The sequence below is a fragment of the Prionailurus viverrinus genome, chromosome B4 (assembly GCF_022837055.1).
Source record: "Prionailurus viverrinus isolate Anna chromosome B4, UM_Priviv_1.0, whole genome shotgun sequence".
NCBI classification, from domain to species: Eukaryota; Metazoa; Chordata; class Mammalia; order Carnivora; family Felidae; genus Prionailurus; species Prionailurus viverrinus.
The window spans coordinates 40,090,979-40,109,137 of record NC_062567.1 but is presented as its reverse complement, the minus strand read 5'-3'; the positions used below and the strand labels follow the sequence as shown (position 1 = coordinate 40,109,137).

At 45.0% G+C, this 18,159-nt stretch overlaps 1 protein-coding gene across 4 annotated transcripts in view; it reads right to left on the bottom strand.

Annotated features, from left to right (window-relative positions):
* The window catches only part of A2ML1 (alpha-2-macroglobulin like 1), a 51,008-nt gene extending 34,475 nt beyond the window's left edge, over window positions 1–16,533 (bottom strand). For 2 of the 4 annotated variants that reach the window (XM_047868630.1, XM_047868629.1), the window contains exons 1-6: window positions 11,063–11,178; window positions 10,363–10,546; window positions 9,820–9,982; window positions 9,148–9,200; window positions 1,150–1,170; window positions 147–306 (exon numbers count right to left, since the gene is read on the bottom strand). In XM_047868630.1, coding sequence (XP_047724586.1) covers window positions 147–306; window positions 1,150–1,170; window positions 9,148–9,200; window positions 9,820–9,982; window positions 10,363–10,546; window positions 11,063–11,127 — 646 coding nt within the window. In that variant the 5' untranslated portion in view covers window positions 11,128–11,178. Of the gene's footprint in view, window positions 1–146; window positions 307–1,149; window positions 1,171–9,147; window positions 9,201–9,819; window positions 9,983–10,362; window positions 10,547–11,062; window positions 11,179–16,465 lie in introns of those variants that run through there. The other 2 variants (XM_047868631.1, XM_047868632.1) reach the window with 2 other exon arrangements.
* Window positions 16,534–18,159: the final 1,626 nt, after the last annotated feature.

Here is an 18,159-nt window from a genome sequence, read left to right as displayed (position 1 = left end):
AAAAATGCTCCTAACGTTATTAGCTGGCTTAGCCAGGATTCAAAAACGAATCAAGAATCCCTCCCCGTAGTATATTTTACTGTACCTTTGCTGACTTGGGGGCAAGATTCTGTCCAACGCTCTGACCTGCTGATTCTCCCACCTACCATATTCTTCCACAAGGAAGGTGCCAAAGGTCTTGCCCCCAGCCACTGCCACGGTATAGGTGCCCAGCGTCGCCTCTGGGGCCAGTTGGAAGGACAGGTCCGCAATGCCTTGCTCCGGCATCACTTCCAGCCACTGGGCAATCCTGTTGCTATTTGGGTCCTGCGTTCATTAAAAAGAAACCTCGTGACGTACCTGCCCGTGTCTCGCTCTGCGCTACAAAAAGCAGGTAGAGACACAGAGCGCAGGTAAAGAATCCCACTCCCTGGGATTCATGACCTCCGTGGTCTGCGTCCAGGAAGAAGGGCCCCCTGTTTCATTCATAATTTTCTTTGTGGCTAAGTTTTCATTTATAGTTTTCTTGTTGCTAAATAAATTTTCCTATAGGGCCGGACCCCACTGGGGAAGAAAACCAACCTTGTGGATTCAAAGAGTCAGATCGAGTCCTCTAAGGTGTTACTGTCAGTTTCAGAAAGTGGGCTTTAGGATGGCCTTTACAGAGAGTCGTTTGTTCTCGGTGCCTATGTAGGGGTAATGCTGAGGGAATTTATCGTAAGCTACCTGACAGATAAGGTAACAGAACAATGGAGGCGATGCCATGAGATATTCCAACTTTCTGGTCCCTGTCCTTCTCGGCACTGCCCACAGGTATTCACGTCCTAGCCAACCGCTGAGCGTCTACAAGAACGGCCATGACAACAAGAGGAGTACAGAACTGAGCCCGGTGGAACTCGCACGGAGCAGAGAAGTCACGGGAATCAGAGTGGGAAGGCTGGTGGCCGCAGGGCAGTGTGTCCTTAACGACAGAGGTTCAGGCCTGAGAGGGTGGGAGAGCACAGGCCAGAGAGCAGGCATGGCTTGGGGGGAATTGTGGGTGCTGGGCCGCGGACTCCATCTTGGGCACTGGGCCAACATCTCAGAGTGGTTTCTGGCCTGGGGTTTGAGCACCGAAATCATCTCCCCTTTTCCACAGCTGACAGAAAAGGAAAGGAAACTTCTACCTACCTGCAGTTCCACCATGGCGTACTGAAAAGGAAAACCAGACAACGTGGGTTAAAGCAGGATACGCAGTAAGGATGGGCTGAAAGCAAAAGGTTCACGAGGGGGCACCTGGGTGGCTCAGTCGGTTAAGCATCTATCTGGCTGAGGCTCGGGTCATGATCTTACGGTTGGTGAGTTTGAGCCCCACTTCGGGTGAGCCCTGCTTCTCTCTCCCTCTCTCTGCCCCTCATGGGATTCTGTCTCTCCACCCTCTCTCACTTGTGCCCTCTCTCTCAAAAAAAAAAAAAAAGAAATTCACAAGGTCTGTCTTTCTCTGAGCCTTTCTAAATGGCTCTTTGGTGCCCCCATAAGGGTAACAATGAGCAAAAGCTTATTGGCTGGGGGAGGAGAGAGAAGAGATTTCCTCAAAGGGATTGCCAGTCTCCAGAAACGGAAGAAATGAAGCTTCTGATGCTTTTGCATCCCTTAGTGGTCTGGGACTGAACTCTACACCACATGCCTTAAAAGAAAGTATTGGGGGCGCCTGGGTGGCTCAGTCAGTTAAGTGCAGACTTTGGCTCAGGTCATAATCTCGTGGTTCAAGAGTTGGAGCCCTGCGTCAGGCTCTGTGCTGACAGCTGGGAGCCTGGAGCCTGCTTCAGATTCTGTGTCTCCCTCTCTCTCTCTCTCCCTCCCCTGCCCATGCTCTGTCTCTGTTTCTCAAAAATAAATAAACATTGAAAAAAAAATTTTTAAATGCTTTGTTTAAAAAAATGTTTAATGTTGGGGCGCCTGGGTGGTTCAGTCGGTTGAGCGTCCGACTTCGGCTCAGGTCATGATCTCGCTGTTCGTGAGTTCGAGCCCCACGTCAGGCTCCGTGTTGACAGCTCAGAGCCTGGAGCCTGCTTCCGATTCTGTGTCTCGCTCTGTCTCTGCCTCTCCCCTGCTCATGCTCTGTCTCAAAAATAAATAAACCATTAAAAAAAATTTTAATTTTTAATTTTTTTAATGGTTTATTTATTTTTGAGAGAGAGAGAGAGAGAAAGAGAATGAGAAAGACAGCATGAGCAGGGGAGGGGCAGAGAGAGAGGCAGGCAGAGGATCCGAAGCAGGCTCCATGCTGACAGCAGAGAGCCTGATGTGGGGCTCAAACCCAGGAACCGCAAGATCATGACCTGAAGTCAGCCGCTTAACCAATTGACTCACCCAAGTACCGCTAAAAAATACTTTGTTTAAAAGAGTTCCATCAAAGGACCATGTATAGTTTCTTCAAGAAAATGGACGCTAAAACCACTAAGTTCATGGTGAACAGGTTATTGGGCTAAGTGTCAAAGTGTCACCAAAATTACTTGCTAATTAAAAAAAAAAAAAAAAAAAAAGACAAGGGTGCCTGGCTGGCTCGGTCAGTACAGCATGTGACTCTTGACCTTGAGGTCATGAATTCAAGCCACAGGTTGGGCATGCAGCTCACATTTAAATAAATAAATAAATAAATAAATAAATAAATAAAATTTAAAAATTTTAAGCAGAAGACATACGTTTACCTGGAGAAATTAGGCTATCACCACCTTAAATAAGTAATCAAACTCATCATCACTAATAACGGGACAATCTGACATTAGGTATCTTCCGAAGAGATACATTGGGTGTTCACAGCATTTCCTGATAAATATTTTAGCCAAAAAGGTTCAGTTTAAATCTAATGAAGACCTCAGAACTACTTCCAGAACATAGGGGAGCAAGTTAGACTACAAAGAAAGACATAATCAGATGAATGAAGAATGTCAGATATTTTGGAGCACGTGGGCGGCTCAGTCAGGTGAGGGTCTGACCCTTGGTTTCAGCTCAGGTCATGATCTCATGGTTGGTGGGGATCAGAGTCCTGTGTTGGGCATGGAGACTGCTTGGGATTCTCTTTCTCCCCCTCTCTCTGCCCTTCTCATTGTCTCTCACAATAAATAAACAGTTTATTTATTTATTTATTTATTTATTTTTTCAACGTTTATTTATTTTTGGGACAGAGAGAGACAGAGCATGAACGGGGGAGGGGCAGAGAGAGAGGGAGACACAGAATCGGAAACAGGCTCCGGGCTCCGAGCCATCAGCCCAGAGCCCGACGCGGGGCTCAAACTCACGGAGCGCGAGATCGTGACCTGGCTGAAGTCGGACGCTTAACCGACTGCGCCACCCAGGGGCCCCTAAACAGTTTTTTTAAAAAAAGAACGTTGAGGGGCGCCTGGGTGGCTCAGTCGGTTAAGCGGCCGACTTCGGCTCAGGTCATGATCTCGCGGTCCGTGAGTTCGAGCCCCGCATCGGGCTCTGTGCTGACAGCTCACAGCCTGTAGCCTGTTTCAGATTCTGTGCCTCCCTCTTTCTCTGACCCTCCCCTGTCCATGCTCTCTCTCTCTGTCTCAAAAATAAATAAACGTTAAAAAAAAATTTTTTTTAATAAAAAATAAAGAACGTTGAATATTCTATAAGACAAGTAGGCTTCCTCAAAAGTCAATGTCATTTTCTGGAATGGGGACATTCTACAAGTCATTTAGCCTGATCACGTCTCTCACTCTCTCTCCTAAAAAATATATAAGGCGACAATGAAAAAATAAGATTATTTTAAATTATGAGAGATTTGAAAGATATAACAATCAAATGTAATGCATGAATTTAATCAGATCCTAGTTTGAAAAAAAAAAAAATCAGCCATTTGAAAAAACCCTAACTTAAGACAGGTGTTACATGATAGTAAATGATTCTTATTAATTTCCTTAGGTTTGATAATGAGATCATGATTATTTAAGATGTACTTTTTCTTTTCTTTTTAAGATTAAAAAAAATTTTTTTATGGTTTCTTTAGTTATTTTGAGAGAGAGTGTGTGTGCGCACGCGCCCACACAGGGGAAAGGGGCAGCGAGAGAGGGAGAGAGAGAATCCCAAGCACACTCTGCCTTGTCAGTGCGGAGCTGGACATGGGGCTCGATCTCACCAACCGTGAGATCATGACCCGAGCCAAAATCAAGAGTTGGACGCTTAACCAGTTGAGCCACACAGGCACCCCTAACGATTTCAAGCAATCTGTACACGCATCATGGGGCTCAAACTCACATCCCCGAGATCAAGAGTCGCATGACCTACAGACTGAGCCAGCCAGGTGCCCCTGAGATATGCTTTTTAAGAGATACACGCAGGGGTGCCTGCGTGGCTCATTCGGTTGAGCATCCGGCTCGTGATTTACACCAGGTTGTGATCACAGGATCCTAGGGTCAAGCCCAGAGTCGGGCTCCGTGCTGAGCGTGGAGCCTGCCTGGGATTCTCTCTCTCCCTCTCTCTCTCTCTCTGCACCTCCTCTGCTCATGTGCTCGTACATTTCTCAAAATCAATAAATGTGAAATACATACATACATACATACATGAACGTTAATGCAATTAAAACTCTGATTAAGGGGGTGCCTGGGTGGTGCAGTCGGTTAAGCGTCCGACTTCAGCCAGGTCACGATCTCGCGGTCTGTGAGTTCGAGCCCCGCGTCGGGCTCTGGGCTGATGGCTCGGAGCCTGGAGCCTGTTTCGGATTCTGTGTCTCCCTCTCTCTCTCTGCCCCTCCCCCGTTCATGCTCTGTCTCTCTCTGTCCCAAAAATAAATAAACGTTGGGAAAAAAATAAATAAATAAAAATAAAACTCTGATTAAAGACTGCACACCTATTACGTTCAGGGCATTCCAAGTAGTATTACATACACTTAAAAACTAAATGGGATTGAAAGCTGGAATTTAGATGTGCGGTCTCAGAGAGGGTTCAAGGTCTGCATCTCACTTGGAAGGAAACGGAAATGAAGTCAAGGTGGTGTTTGCCTTTGATTCTTGGGCCAAGCACCACATCGTGTCAAGGCAGCTGTCAGCCTGGATATCAAGGATCATGGCAGTTTTTCAGAAAAACCAAAAAAATGAGAGGTAAGGATTAGAGGGACAGAAAAATTTCCCCCTTCTAGTTTCTTTGGCTAGTCTAGTAATCCAAAGACAGATTAGCAGGAGAAAAACATTTGATTACTGGCATTTGGGAGCCCCGCAAAGACAATGAGACCCCAAGGCAGTCAGGCGATTGAGGCTTCTGCACCATCCTGAGCTAAGGAATGGCAAAGGTGCCTGGGGTTTCAAAGGGACACCGGGCAAGTCACAGGGAGAGCAGAAGAACAAATGGTTGGTAATCAAATCTTTGCCTTACCATGTAGATAAATTTTTTTTTTTTTTTTTTTTGAGAGAGAGAGAGAACACGTGCGAGAGAGCACAGGAGCAGGGGGAGAGGGGCAGAAGGAGACAGAGAGAGAATCTTAAGCAGTCTCCAGGCTCAATATGGAGCCCGACTTGGGGCTCGATTCCATGACCCTGGGATCATGACCTGTACCGAAATCAAGAGTCGACACGCTCAACCGACTGAGCTACCGAGGTGCCCCCAGATAAATCCTTTAGATAAAAAAAGTTATATCTGGTAACTGGGCCAGGCCTCCTATTTCAGTTCTCTAAGTCAGTTAAGAGAGAGGTAAAAAAAAAAAAAAAAAATGTTTCCTGAGTATGCTGGCTCTTGATTACCCGCAATCCAAAACAATCCACATGCCACAGTGGCCCATTTTGAGGTGGCACATTCCATTCCCCTTCGGGGTCAAAGGAGAGGCTTGAGACTTTCACAAACCAGAGCTATACAGACAATAAGGAGACAAAAATGAGATTACTATGGATGGCTACAAATTAGAGAAAAAGAACACTTCTCAGATAACAAAGTACTTTCCTCACACGGAGAGTCAAGAGGCGGGAAGAACACCAATTACTTAGAAGCAGGCTCTGGAAAACAAGTGTTCAAGTAAGAAGACAGCCTACTTCCCCCTGGAAGTAGGCTGAGGTTTCTGGATAAATGGGTGTTGCCACCAAAGTAGATAGGCTCGGTTAATCTCAAGTATACTTCAGTCGCTTAACTTCACAATTTTTGTCCCTCAGTTTCTTAGTAAAATTCCTTTAGTTGATTTCAGTGTTTCAAACAGGAGTTTCAAATTTGGAACTTGGAGTAGGGGGCTGGCTAAAGAAATGGTGTAGGGGAGAAGGAGTAATTTTAAGATAGAAAGAGAGAATAACTATGGAGATCAGAACAACTCTCAGTAATGGGGTCTAATTTGAGCAGAGGAGAGATCATAGAAGAAGGGTAGTTAATGGGACCCTTAACCTTCAGGCACCTTCAGGGGCCAGTGGAGTCTAAAATAATACTTGGCTGTGGTCACATTTTCCCCTAGCCTTTCCTCTCTGCTCTGGAATTAACAGTCTGTTAAGAAATAACTAGTCAGGGGCGCCTGGGTGGCGCAGTCGGTGAAGCGTCCGACTTCAGCCAGGTCACGATCTCGTGGTCCGTGAGTTCGAGCCCCGCGTCGGGCTCTGGGCTGACGGCTCAGAGCCTGGAGCCTGTTTCCGATTCTGTGTCTCCCTCTCTCTCTGCCCCTCGCCCGTTCATGCTCTGTCTCTCTCTGTCCCAAAAATAAATAAACGTTGAAAAAAATTAAAAAAAAAAAAAAAAAAGAAATAACTAGTCAATATTAAACCCGATTGATACAGAAAGGATACAGGTGACAGGAAGGAGAAGCTAAAAAGAATTCCCAATGGGAAAGAAAGTAATGGCAGAGGAAGCTACTCATCAAGAAGCTCATAGCTTCTACAACCCAGCAATTGCACTACTAGGGATTTATCCAAGGGATACAGGGGTGCTGTTTCAAAGGGGTACATGCACCCCCATGTTTATAGCAGCACTATCAACAATAGCCAAAGTCTGGAAAGAGCCCAAATGTCCATGGATGGATGAATGGATAAAGAAGATGTGATAAATATATACAATGGAGTATTACTCAGCCATCAAAAAGAATGAAATCTTGCCATTTGCAACTACGTGGACGGAACTGGAGGGCATTATGCTAAGGGAAATTAGAGAAAGACAAATATCATATGGCTTCACTCATATGAGGACTTTAAGATACAAAACAGATGAACACAAGGGAAGGGAAACAAAAATCATGTAAAAACAGGGAGGGGGACAAAACAGAAGAGACTCTTGAATATGGAGGACAAACAGAGGGTTACTGGAGGGGTTGTGGGTGGGGGGATGGTCTCAATGGGTAAAGGGCATTAAGGAATCTACTCCTGAAATCATTGTTGCACTATATGCTAACTAACTTGGATATAAGTGAAAAAAAATTTTTTTATTAAAAATTAAAAAATAAAAAAAGTGAAAAGAGCCTAAAAATGAAATATGAGGATAATGGTTAAAAAAAAAAAAAAAGCTCATAGCTTCACAGCACGGAGAGGAAAGAAACTCTGAGAAGGGGAGATGGAAATAACAATAATGCTGCCCTATGATTATCTTTAAAAGCTTCATGACACATCATGTATCATGGGCTGTGAATGAAGGGCAAAGAAAGCAGCAGAAATGTCTGAGAGGTGAGGTAAGTGTTTCAGAAATATAAAAATGACACAAGCCCTAAATTGAGATCAAACCTATCAAAAGGCTTATGATTCCAGGGACTGAGTTGTTTAAGGAACCTTTAAGTAATTGCCAAGTGTTACCACATTTTTTTACCTTAGGCATGTAATGTAGCCTTAGGAGAATTGCCTACTTTATAAATCACCTTGCCTTGTAGTAAAAAAAAAAAAAAAAAAAAAAAAAAAAAAAAAAAGATGGTGGGATTGGATATTCTTATTTCTAATTTTTGTTAGGAATACTCCTGAATTATTTCTTTTTTTTTTCCAGTGTTTATTTGACAGAGACAGAGCGCAAGCGGGGGAGAGGCAGAGAGAGATGGAGACACAGAATCTAAAGAGGCTCCAGGCTCTGAGCTGTCAGCATAGAGCCCGATGTAGGGCTCATACCCACGAACCATGAGATCACTACCTGAGCCTCAGTCGGATGCTCAACCCCCTGAGCCACTCAGGCATCCCCTCCTGAACTATTTCTAATTTTTGAACTGCAAAGTCATGTGGTATCACTCCTGGAGAGAAAATCTTGAAGTTTTCAAAAACTCTTCTATGTTATTTATTTATTTGTTTGTTTGTTTATATTTGAGAGAGGAAGAGAGAGTGTGCATGCGCACACGCGAACAAGGGTGGGGGGGGGGGCGGGCAGAAAGAGACAAAGAGAGAGAATCCCAAGCAGTCTCCACCATCAGCATGGAGCCTGATGTGAGGCTCGATCCCACAACCCTGGAATCATGACCTGAGCCAAAATCGAGTCAGACGCTCAACCTACCGAGCCACCCAGCACCCCTGTAGAAACTCTTAAAACGACAGTGGAGGGGCTCCTGGGGGGGCTCAGTCAATTGAACATCCATCACTTGATTTGGGCTCAGGTCATGAGCCTGAGATTCTTGGAAGTCTCTCCCTCTCTCTCTCTCTCTCCCCCTCCCACCCCGCCGCTCTCCCCCACGGGCACTCGCATGCTCTCTCTCTCTCAAAAAAAATTTTTTAAATTTTTTTTTCAACGTTTATTTATTTTTAGGACAGAGAGAGACAGAGCATGAACGGGGGAGGGGCAGAGAGAGAGGGAGACACAGAATGGGAAACAGGCTCCAGGCTCTGAGCCATCTGCCCAGAGCCCGACACGGGGCTCGAACTCACAGACCGCGAGATCGTGACCTGGCTGAAGTCGGACGCTTAACCGACTGCGCCACCCAGGCGCCCCCTCTCTCAAAAAATTTTAAAAAATAAAAAATAAAATAACGTGGAAAACATTTAAAACGGGCAGTGGATACAAGCACGTCTCAGGCATATTAACCTAACGGATGTTCGCAGCTATCAGCTTAAGAACTGGCACCTCTGGCTGTTTTTCGGCTGCTGGGGACTGGCAGACTTTCGACCTGTGCCCTGAGGCTAGCACAAGCATTCTGCTCCTCAGAGGACTTCACCTCTTCACGCTCTTAGGAAGAATCTCTTCTCCTTCTCCCTGCTCTATCTCGGTCTGCCCTACTCCTCTCCCCTTCCCTCTTCCCAACTGAATTCTCACCTTGTCATTCACGGGAAGAAAGCTGCTGTTCAGGGTGACGATGCGGAAATGCACTAGAATAGAATAGGCATCATTGGCAAAGGGATTTCCCCCTCTCCAGTCCTTCTTCCACTCTTTCCCCCCCCCCCCGCCTCCCCCCCCCCCCACTTCTGAGTCAGCAAAACCTGGTCAGGGTTTACTTTTAAAAAACAAACAAACAAACAAACAAACACAACAAACAACCTAAACTGACAGACAGATAAAAGCCCCTGACTTGGAAACATCATAATGGAATGCCCTTCTAGGGAAGAAGGCACAAAGTACAAATATCAGGAGCTTAAGCCAAATGCTTTTGATGCTTTCTTATTCATAGACAAGCAGCTGGCCATGAGACACAGCAGCCCAGCTACACTGATCAAACACCATTCCCGGAAAATGTATACTTTTGTTTCAGACACACACACACACACACACACACACACACACACAAGCGCGCGCGCACGCGCGCAACTCCACCCACTTTTCTCTGCTTCCGTAACACAGCAGGCATTCCACACTTGTCACGCTTCATCCCTCCAGAACTTTCTCCCTCCTGCCCCATAGGCCTACCCCCAAACCACAAAGCCCCTCTTTCTGGAATATGTGCGGTGGTTTGCCCAGTCTTTTGTCGAATCCCCTATGTATGCCTCTTACCTTTGTGCCCTGGGTTGTAGATGGGCTTGTCAGTTTGTATAAAGATGCCGTTCTCCTGCCTCTGAATCAGAACCTTTTTCTTCTCCACAAAATTGATGCTATTTCCAGTTCCCGACACCCAGATTGTAGCCACTTCTTCTGTGCCACCAGCAGGAGGTGGTACCTGGACAAGAGAAAGGGGCTCTGGAGGAGCAGGATGTTGGGGAATGAATCAACTGGTCTCAACCCCAGAGTGGGAGGGTGGAAGGAAAGAGCTGAGTTAGATGCGGGTAGCAAAGTTAGGGCCGTAAGACACATTGCCAGGAAAAAGAAGGGAAACGATATTCAGAGGTTAAGGTCAAAAACTAAAGGAAGAAATCCAAGGTCAAGGAAATGGTGAATGAGTTATGGCCAGGAGCTGAGTGTACGTTTAGGGGAGATAAGTTTAAAGACCGTGGCAAAAGTAAGGCAACAGAAATCGTACTTACAATCAGATTGTGCCAAGTGTCTCCAAAGAAGGATAAGAAAGGAAGGAAGCAGATTCAGGGTTGAATCTGTGCTTACCAGAAAGGAGGTGCAATGGAAGTGTCTCTTCTTCAACCCAGAGGTTTCTAGCAACTTCTGGGTCTTGTCTTTGGTCTCCAGAGTAATAGTGAATTTTACATCATGGTTCCCAGGGCTCAGATCCAGACAAACTTTCTGGGTAGAGGGGAAGTTAAGCTGGGCTGGTAAGGTCACCAGGTAGTTTCTATTAAGGAAATATAAGGGTTTCAGGGCAGTAATGATATATTCAGTCACTGAAAAATTAAGCTCTCTCCTAAGAACTCAGCATATAGCAGTGAATTAAGCAGACTGAGCCCTTGCCTTTAGGAATCTTATTTTCTATAATGGAGAAACAGATGAGTAACAAATAACTCAGTGCATAGCCTTAAACCTCCCACAATCACTAGGAGACCATCACTGAGAACCTATGCCTAGGGTACCAAGAAGGAAATTAATTCTATTACAGAGAACAGGGTATTAGGACTCTATTGTATTTTAACATTATCTTTTTTTTTTTTTTTTTAACATTATCTTTCCTAAGGCTCCCTTTTGATGCCTCAGCCTTTCTCTCTGGGTAAAGGAGAAATGAAACCAAAGAAGGAACAGATGAGAAGGAAATTAAAATAAGTCAAAGGTTATCTCTTCTCCCACATATTAACATTTGAGAAAAATAGACAAAGAAGCCACCTGCCCTACCTCACCTCTGACACCAAGCACTTACGGGAGAGATTTTTCTGCAATGGCTGGTGACAGGGCCAATATTCCTAGAAGGAGTTGAGCCCACATCTTTGCGGGTGAGACAGACTCCTCAAGAGCAGGAACCAGAAATCTGGGTCCCCGCTATAGCATATATATTAACCCCACAGGGTGTGGAGTTTTTATTAATGCTCCAGCCAATAATCTACTGGAGCCCCAGGCTAAGGTGGTAACCCAGGGTAGGACCTCTGTCACTTCCTCAAGTTTATTTCTCCCTGAAATATTCATACTGGCTCAGCCAGTTCGTAATACCTGTTCTGGGGGAAAACCCAGGGCTGAGTATTCATAGTGGTAATGCTCTTGGAACAAATTTTTGGACTCCTCCCTTTTTTTCTGGTGTCATTCCAAATTTCCGTCCATGTTTGATCTTTGCTCTCTTTTTTATGATCCTATTAAGACATTATTTGGGAACACAGGTATGGGTGTTCTATACACAGGTATAGAAAAGCAGTCTATCTACTTGGGAATTTAAAAAAATAATAATACTCAGTATTCCCGTGACTGTAAGGAAATAGGGACATATACACTCCTTACAAAAGTATAAATGGACAACCTTTCTGAAGGCAATTTCACACACATCAAAAGCCTTTCAGATCTGCGTGTTCTATGACTCAGCAATTCCTACTTTGGAAATGTTTCTTAATGCGGACAGAAAGCATGCATGTATGCAAAAGATGTAGTTACTAATTTGCTTCACAGTGTTCTTTATAATGGCAAGACTTTAAAAAAAAATTTTTAAGTGTATTTATTTTGAGAGAGAGAGAGCGCAAGTAGAGGAGGGACAGAGAGAGAGAGAGAGAGAGAGAGAGAAAATCCCAAGCAGACTCTGCAGCACCAGTGCCGAGCCCAATGTGGGGCTTGAACTCACAGACTGCAAGATTATGACCTGAGCGGAAGTCAGATGCTTAACCTACTGAGCCACCCGGCCACCCCTAAAATGGCAAGACTTGAATGCCGCCTACAGCATAAATCAGTAGGGATACTTTCTGGAGCACTGAACAACCCAAATCAAACCAACTTAAACAAAAAAGGATTGTTGGTAACTGGGGTGGATCACACACAGAGAACTGAAGGAACCAGAGAAACTGAACATGTTATGGCCCGAAGTCAGAGAACTGATGCTGCCAGGACTCGCTTCTCCCAATCTCTCAGTCCCGCCACACACAGGATTTCCTTCAAGCAGTGGAGAAGAGGGAGAATCCTTCCAGCTCTATGATCCCAAGAGACAGAAATTTTTCATCTCTGTTAGGGAAATTTCTGAAGAAGGATTTTGTTCCTCGTTCTTTCACATGCTCACCTCTGAATCAATCATTGTAGCCAAAATACTACGAGGGGGAGGACCTGGGTCCTTCTTACCACCCAAAGGCCAGCAGGATGAAGCAACCCCAAAGAGACATGTGGCATTGACCAAAGGAAGTTCTCTTCCACCGCTATGTCGGGGTAAAGATGCTGGGAAAATCAAATGTTAGGTCTATTACAGTGCCCCATCATTTTAATTTGGTTGAAACAATTGCTAGATTAATATAAAACAACAATAAACAGCCGCTACAAATAATCTTCTCATGGGGCACCTGGGCGGTTCGGTCGATTAAGTGTCCGACTCTTGGTTTTGGCTCCGGTCGTGATCTCGCGGTTTCGTGGGTTCCAACCCCGCGCTGGGCTCTGTGCTGACAGCATGGAGCCTGCTTGGGATCCTCTCTCTCTCTCCCTCTCTCTGCCCTTCCCCCACCCGCACTCTCTCTGTTTCTCTCAAAATAAATACATAAACTTAAAAAAAATAACAATATTTTCATGACAAGGGGAACTGTTTGCAATACTAGTTGAACGGCAGGGAGGGAAGGGGGAACATGGTACAAAACAACATGAAGGAATGTACATGTACATTTAGGATGTAAAAAAAAAAAAAACCTGAAAAGAGCATTTTTCCCTACCTGATAGTGAGAAAAAGCCAGATGAAGTCCAAAATGCCAAGCTTTCTTGAACCAAAAAGTTGAACCTAAGAGCCGAGCCAAGGTTGCTGGTCAACTAAGTAGCCTGAAATCCAAGGAGGCACAGCTCCTCCGGAGAGGAGACTGAGTGTTGAATGGTCTCATCTATGCCAGAACATGGGAGGTGTTTGGGCCCTCACGCAAGCCAGTACGAACGCAGCTAAAATTTCAATGATTTACTAAAAGTCTAGCGTGGACTAGAGTAACTACAAGGACGCTCTGTGTGCCACAAGGGGGGGCTTATATTCACTTACAGTTCTGTCCTCAAAGGTCTTTTCCGTGACCTTTACCAAGTGCTCACAAGAAAGAATGGATACAGAATAAGACCGAAAAGAGCTTCCCTTAGTAGTGTAGACAGAGAGACCAGTATTATCTATTCCATAGGAAAAGCCCCAGCTGCCCAGAGTCCTTTTAGAAAAGCCTAAGCCTCAGGGGCGCCTGGGTGGCTCAGTCGGTTAAGCGTCCAACTTCGGCTCAGGTCACGATCTCGCGGTCCGTGAGTTCGAGCCCCGCGTCGGGCTCTGGGCTGATGGCTCAGAGCCTGGAGCCTGCTTCCGATTCTGTGTCTCCCTCTCTCTCTGCCCCTCCCCCGTTCATGCTCTGTCTCTCTCTGTCTCAAAAATAAATAAATGTTAAAAAAAAATTTAAAAAAAAAAAAGCTTAAGCCTCTGGGTAGAAGCAGTAAATACCGTTGCCCCTTCTGGTGCACAGGTAAATACCCGTAGTTGTCAGGGGATGGATAGAGGAAGGAGAAGGAGAAGAAGAAGAAGAAGAAGAAGAAGAAGAAACCTACCCCAGAGGGAGGGAAAAGAAACAGACCTCAGCCCAGAAGTCTATACCAATGCTCTCAGAAGTTTCCTAAGACTGAAAGAACAGCAGGAAAATCTTTTCCACACAAGACCTGCCACAGATACAAAGGAGAGTTTGGTTGGGAGTAGAGGCAGGAATCCTAAGAAAATCTCACCCTCCAGGGCCCAGGCATATCAACTACCTATCAACAGAGCCACTGAACCCTGTCACCAGCACTTGAAGCAAAAACATAATGAGTAGAAGCAGTCCACCACCGGCAGAGGGGCAAAATACGGAGAGAGACCAGCTCTGTGGCACCTATAACATGTATGGGGAAGGCCGAGAGGAGAAAGTGGTGAATAAACACCGAGGTCTCCAGCATTCCAGACCCGACCCTAAGCATCAGGCATCCTAAGAGGAGTCCAAAGCCTATGGTGCACTGAAAATAACCTTGGCAAGAGCAAACCCTAAATCCACCCCATCTTTTAACTAGCATGACTTCATCCGCCGTGATAAACTGCCCGAGAAGAGATGTGTCCCTTTCTAGGGTCACGATCTCACGGTCTGTGAGTTCCAGCCCCACGTCGGGCTCTGTGCTGACAGCTCAGAGCCTGGAGCCTGCTTCGGATTCCGGGCTTCCCTCTCTCTCTCTGCTCCTCCCCCGTTCATGTTCTGTCTCTCTCTCTCTCTCTCCTTCAAAAATAAATAAAAACATTAAAAAAAAAAAAAGAAGTCTTGAAGAGGGCCAGAGGAATAAAAAACTCATCATATATAGAAAAGCAAAGGTGAGAGTTACAGCGAACTTCATGAGAAGCAATGTTAGCCAGAAGACAATGACTTGGCGTCTTCAAAATACTGAAAGGAAAGGAAAAAAAAAAAACAACCCCACAAAATCCAGTATTCTGTTAGCCAACAAAAACGTCTTGTCAAGGAAGGGGAAAAAAAGACTTTTTCAGAGAAACCAAAGGTGCGTGCCAGACCTGTGCTGCTGGCAATATTAAAGGGAGTCTTACAGCAGCAGATATGACAGGGGTGACAAACTATATAGCCTGCAGGTTAAATCCCGCCCCCCACAGGTTTTGTAAATAAAGTTTTGTTGGAGCACGGTAACACTCATTTGCTCCTGTGCTACCATGATAGACTTGAGGAATTCCAAGAGACCATTTGTCTTGCAAACCCTCATGATTTACTCTCTGATCATTTCTAGAAAGTTTGCTAACTCCTCTCATAAGATACCAGACAGAAACTGCCCAAATAAATGAAGATCTCTGGAAACGGGATCAAATAAATATAAAAGACATCAAAAAAAAAATTTTTTTTAATGTTTATTTGTTTTGAGGGGGAGAGAGAGACAGAATGTGAGCGGGGGAGGAGCAGAGAGAGAGGGAGACGCAGAATCTGAAGCAGGCTCCAGGCTCCGAGCTGTGAGCACAGAGTGCAAGGTGGGGCTCGAACTCACAAACCGAAACCATGACCTGGGCCGAAGTCGACGCTTAACTGACTAAGCCACTCAGGCACCCCCATTTTGTGCATCTGTTAAGTACCTCCAAATTAATTCCCTCTGCTTCTGCTCTCCAAACTCTTTCAATGTTCCTTCCCTGTTTGCTTGGTATAATTTTATGATTAATGGCACCATTCGCTCTTTCCTATAGCTAACCTCAGGAAGAAGGAAGTTAGGATCCAGGAAGAAGGATCCACCTTTTATTTTTTTTTAAATAGGCTCCACACCCAACCTGGGGCTGGAATTCACAACACTGAGGTCAAGAGTCACACGCTCTACCGACTGAGACATCCAGGAATCCCTGAAGAATCTATCTTCTGTCTCAATTGATTTATTAATAAGAGAGACATGGCAAAATGTTTGTTGGGACCCTGTCCCAGAGTTTCTGACTCCTTGGTCTCTGGTGGGGCCTGAGAATTTGCATTTTTTAACATTTTTTTGTTAATATTTTATTTATTTTTGAGAGAGAGAGAGAGATACAGCACAACCAGGGGAGGGACAGAGAGAGAGGGAGACAGAGTCTGAAGACAGTCTCCAGGCTCTGAGCTGTCAACATAGAGCGTGACGCAGGGCTCAAACTCAAGAACCATGAGATCATGACCTGAGCTGAAGTCGGATGTTTAACCAACTGAGCCACCTAGGTGCCCCGAGAATTTGCATTTTTTTAAAAAATGTTTATTTATTTTTGAGACAGAGGGAGACAGAGCACGAGTGGGGGAGGGGCAGAGAGAGAGGGAGACACAGAATCAGAAGCAGGCTCCAGGCTCTGAGCTGTCAGCCCAGAGCCCGACGCAGGGCTGGAACCCACCAACCGTGAGATCATGACCTGAGCCGAAGTCGGACGCTGAACCGACTGAGTCACCCAGGCGCCCCCGAGAATTTGCATTTTGAACAAGTTCTAAGGTGAGGCTGATTTCCCGGTCCAGAGACCTTACTTCGAGAACAGCTGCTGTAATGCTAGATCTAAGAGTAGTCAGAAAGGCTTCCTGGAGTTTAGAGCAAAGTTCTGACAATAAAGGTTCAGAATGTCAACTCTCTTCTGCATTTCCTCCACCAATGTCCAATAGAAAGAGGTCATGAAACTGCCTACCTTTCCCTCTTTGTTCTTGTTCTCTTGCAGTCAGTTCTTCCCAGGACTTCTCTGAACTTAGCATTAGCAATTTTAGTTTGGTACTCTGCTACCTGGAATAAAATGAAAATAGTAACCACATCTGGTAGAAGAAATAAGATGCCAACACTAACGAGCTCTCCGTGGAACGAATCCAGATGAACTCTCCCTTGATAGGAAAGGCGAGTTGTTCAGAAAAAATGAGGGGCTGCCTCTGTGTTTTATTGTCTATAATTTTCGTTAAAATAGACCCATATAAACAGTCACGAGTAAGTAGAACAGTGAATGTTAAATTTAGTCTGCACCGTGGAGTAGTTAGTTAGCACTGGAAGGCCCAGGATATAGATTCACATCTACATTCATCTGGAAATCTCTCTGATGTGCACAGACGATATAACCTCTGAGGACAGGAACTCCGTTTTGCTAAATATCATATCTCTACATTTAATATAGTACCTGGCACCTAGGAAGCTTTCAATCTGTCAACACTGGTGAGTACTGGCGAGGTCAGGATTAGATCTTCCACAAATATCGCATCAGAGCCTTGTTAGGAATACGCTAGGAAACTTGTTTCTACAGGTTAAAATATTCCCTGCATGCTTCTCTCATTCCCACAGCAAACACGCACAGTAAGCACACATACGCATGCACAGAGCAGAGTTCTTATTTAGGTTTGGAACACTTTGTGGTTGCCTCTGGAGGTTCTGATTGCTACGGACACAAGGGAAAACCAGCATGCCCAATTTCAGTTTTAGTCTACATCAAACAAATTCTTATGTAAATAATCCATTTTATTACACTATATAGTCATAGTCTACAGAAAGTGTACGTAAAGATGAATACCAATTTTTTTTTTAATTTTTTTTTTAACGTTTTATTTATTTTTGAGACAGGGAGAGACAGAGCATGAACAGGGGAGGGTCAGAGAGAGGGAGACACAGAATCCGAAACAGGCTCCAGGCTCCGAGCTGTCAGCACAGAGCCCGACGCGGGGCTTGAACTCACGGACCGCGAGATCATGACCTGAGCCGAAGTCGGCTGCTTAACCGACTGAGCCACCCAGGCGCCCCAAGATGAATACCAATTTAGAGACACATGAAAGCCAGGGTTTTGAAATATTCCAAATTAGATTCCATTTTCTTTCTATTATTAATGACTACTTGTCTTTAAATACATGGTTCTAGTCTCTATCTTCCCTCTCGTTTCTGTCTGTCTCCCCCTGAAGTGACCATGAAGGGTCAGTGTCAGTCCTGCCTTATAGACACTTCAAACAGCAAACTATCTGAAAAAGAAACTTTTAAAATTCCCATTTACACTACATTGCATTAAAACCAGTAAAACACTGGGGTGGCTGCGTGGCTCTCAGTCAGGCATCCGACTTCAGCTCAGGCCATGATCTTGCAGTTCGTGAGTTCGAGCCCCTTCTTGGGCTCTGTGCTGAGGGCTCAGAGCCTGGAGCCTGCTTTGGATTCTGTGTCTCCTTCTCCTCTCTGCCCCTCCCCAACTCCTGCTGTCTCTCTCTCTCTCAAAAATAAATAAATATTTAAAAACTAAAACAATAAAATACTTAAGAATAAATTAAAATTTTTTTTCAGTGTTTCTTTATTTTTCAGAGGCAGAGATAGAGCATGAGCGGGGGAGGGACAGAGAGAGAGGGAGACACAGAATCCTTAGCA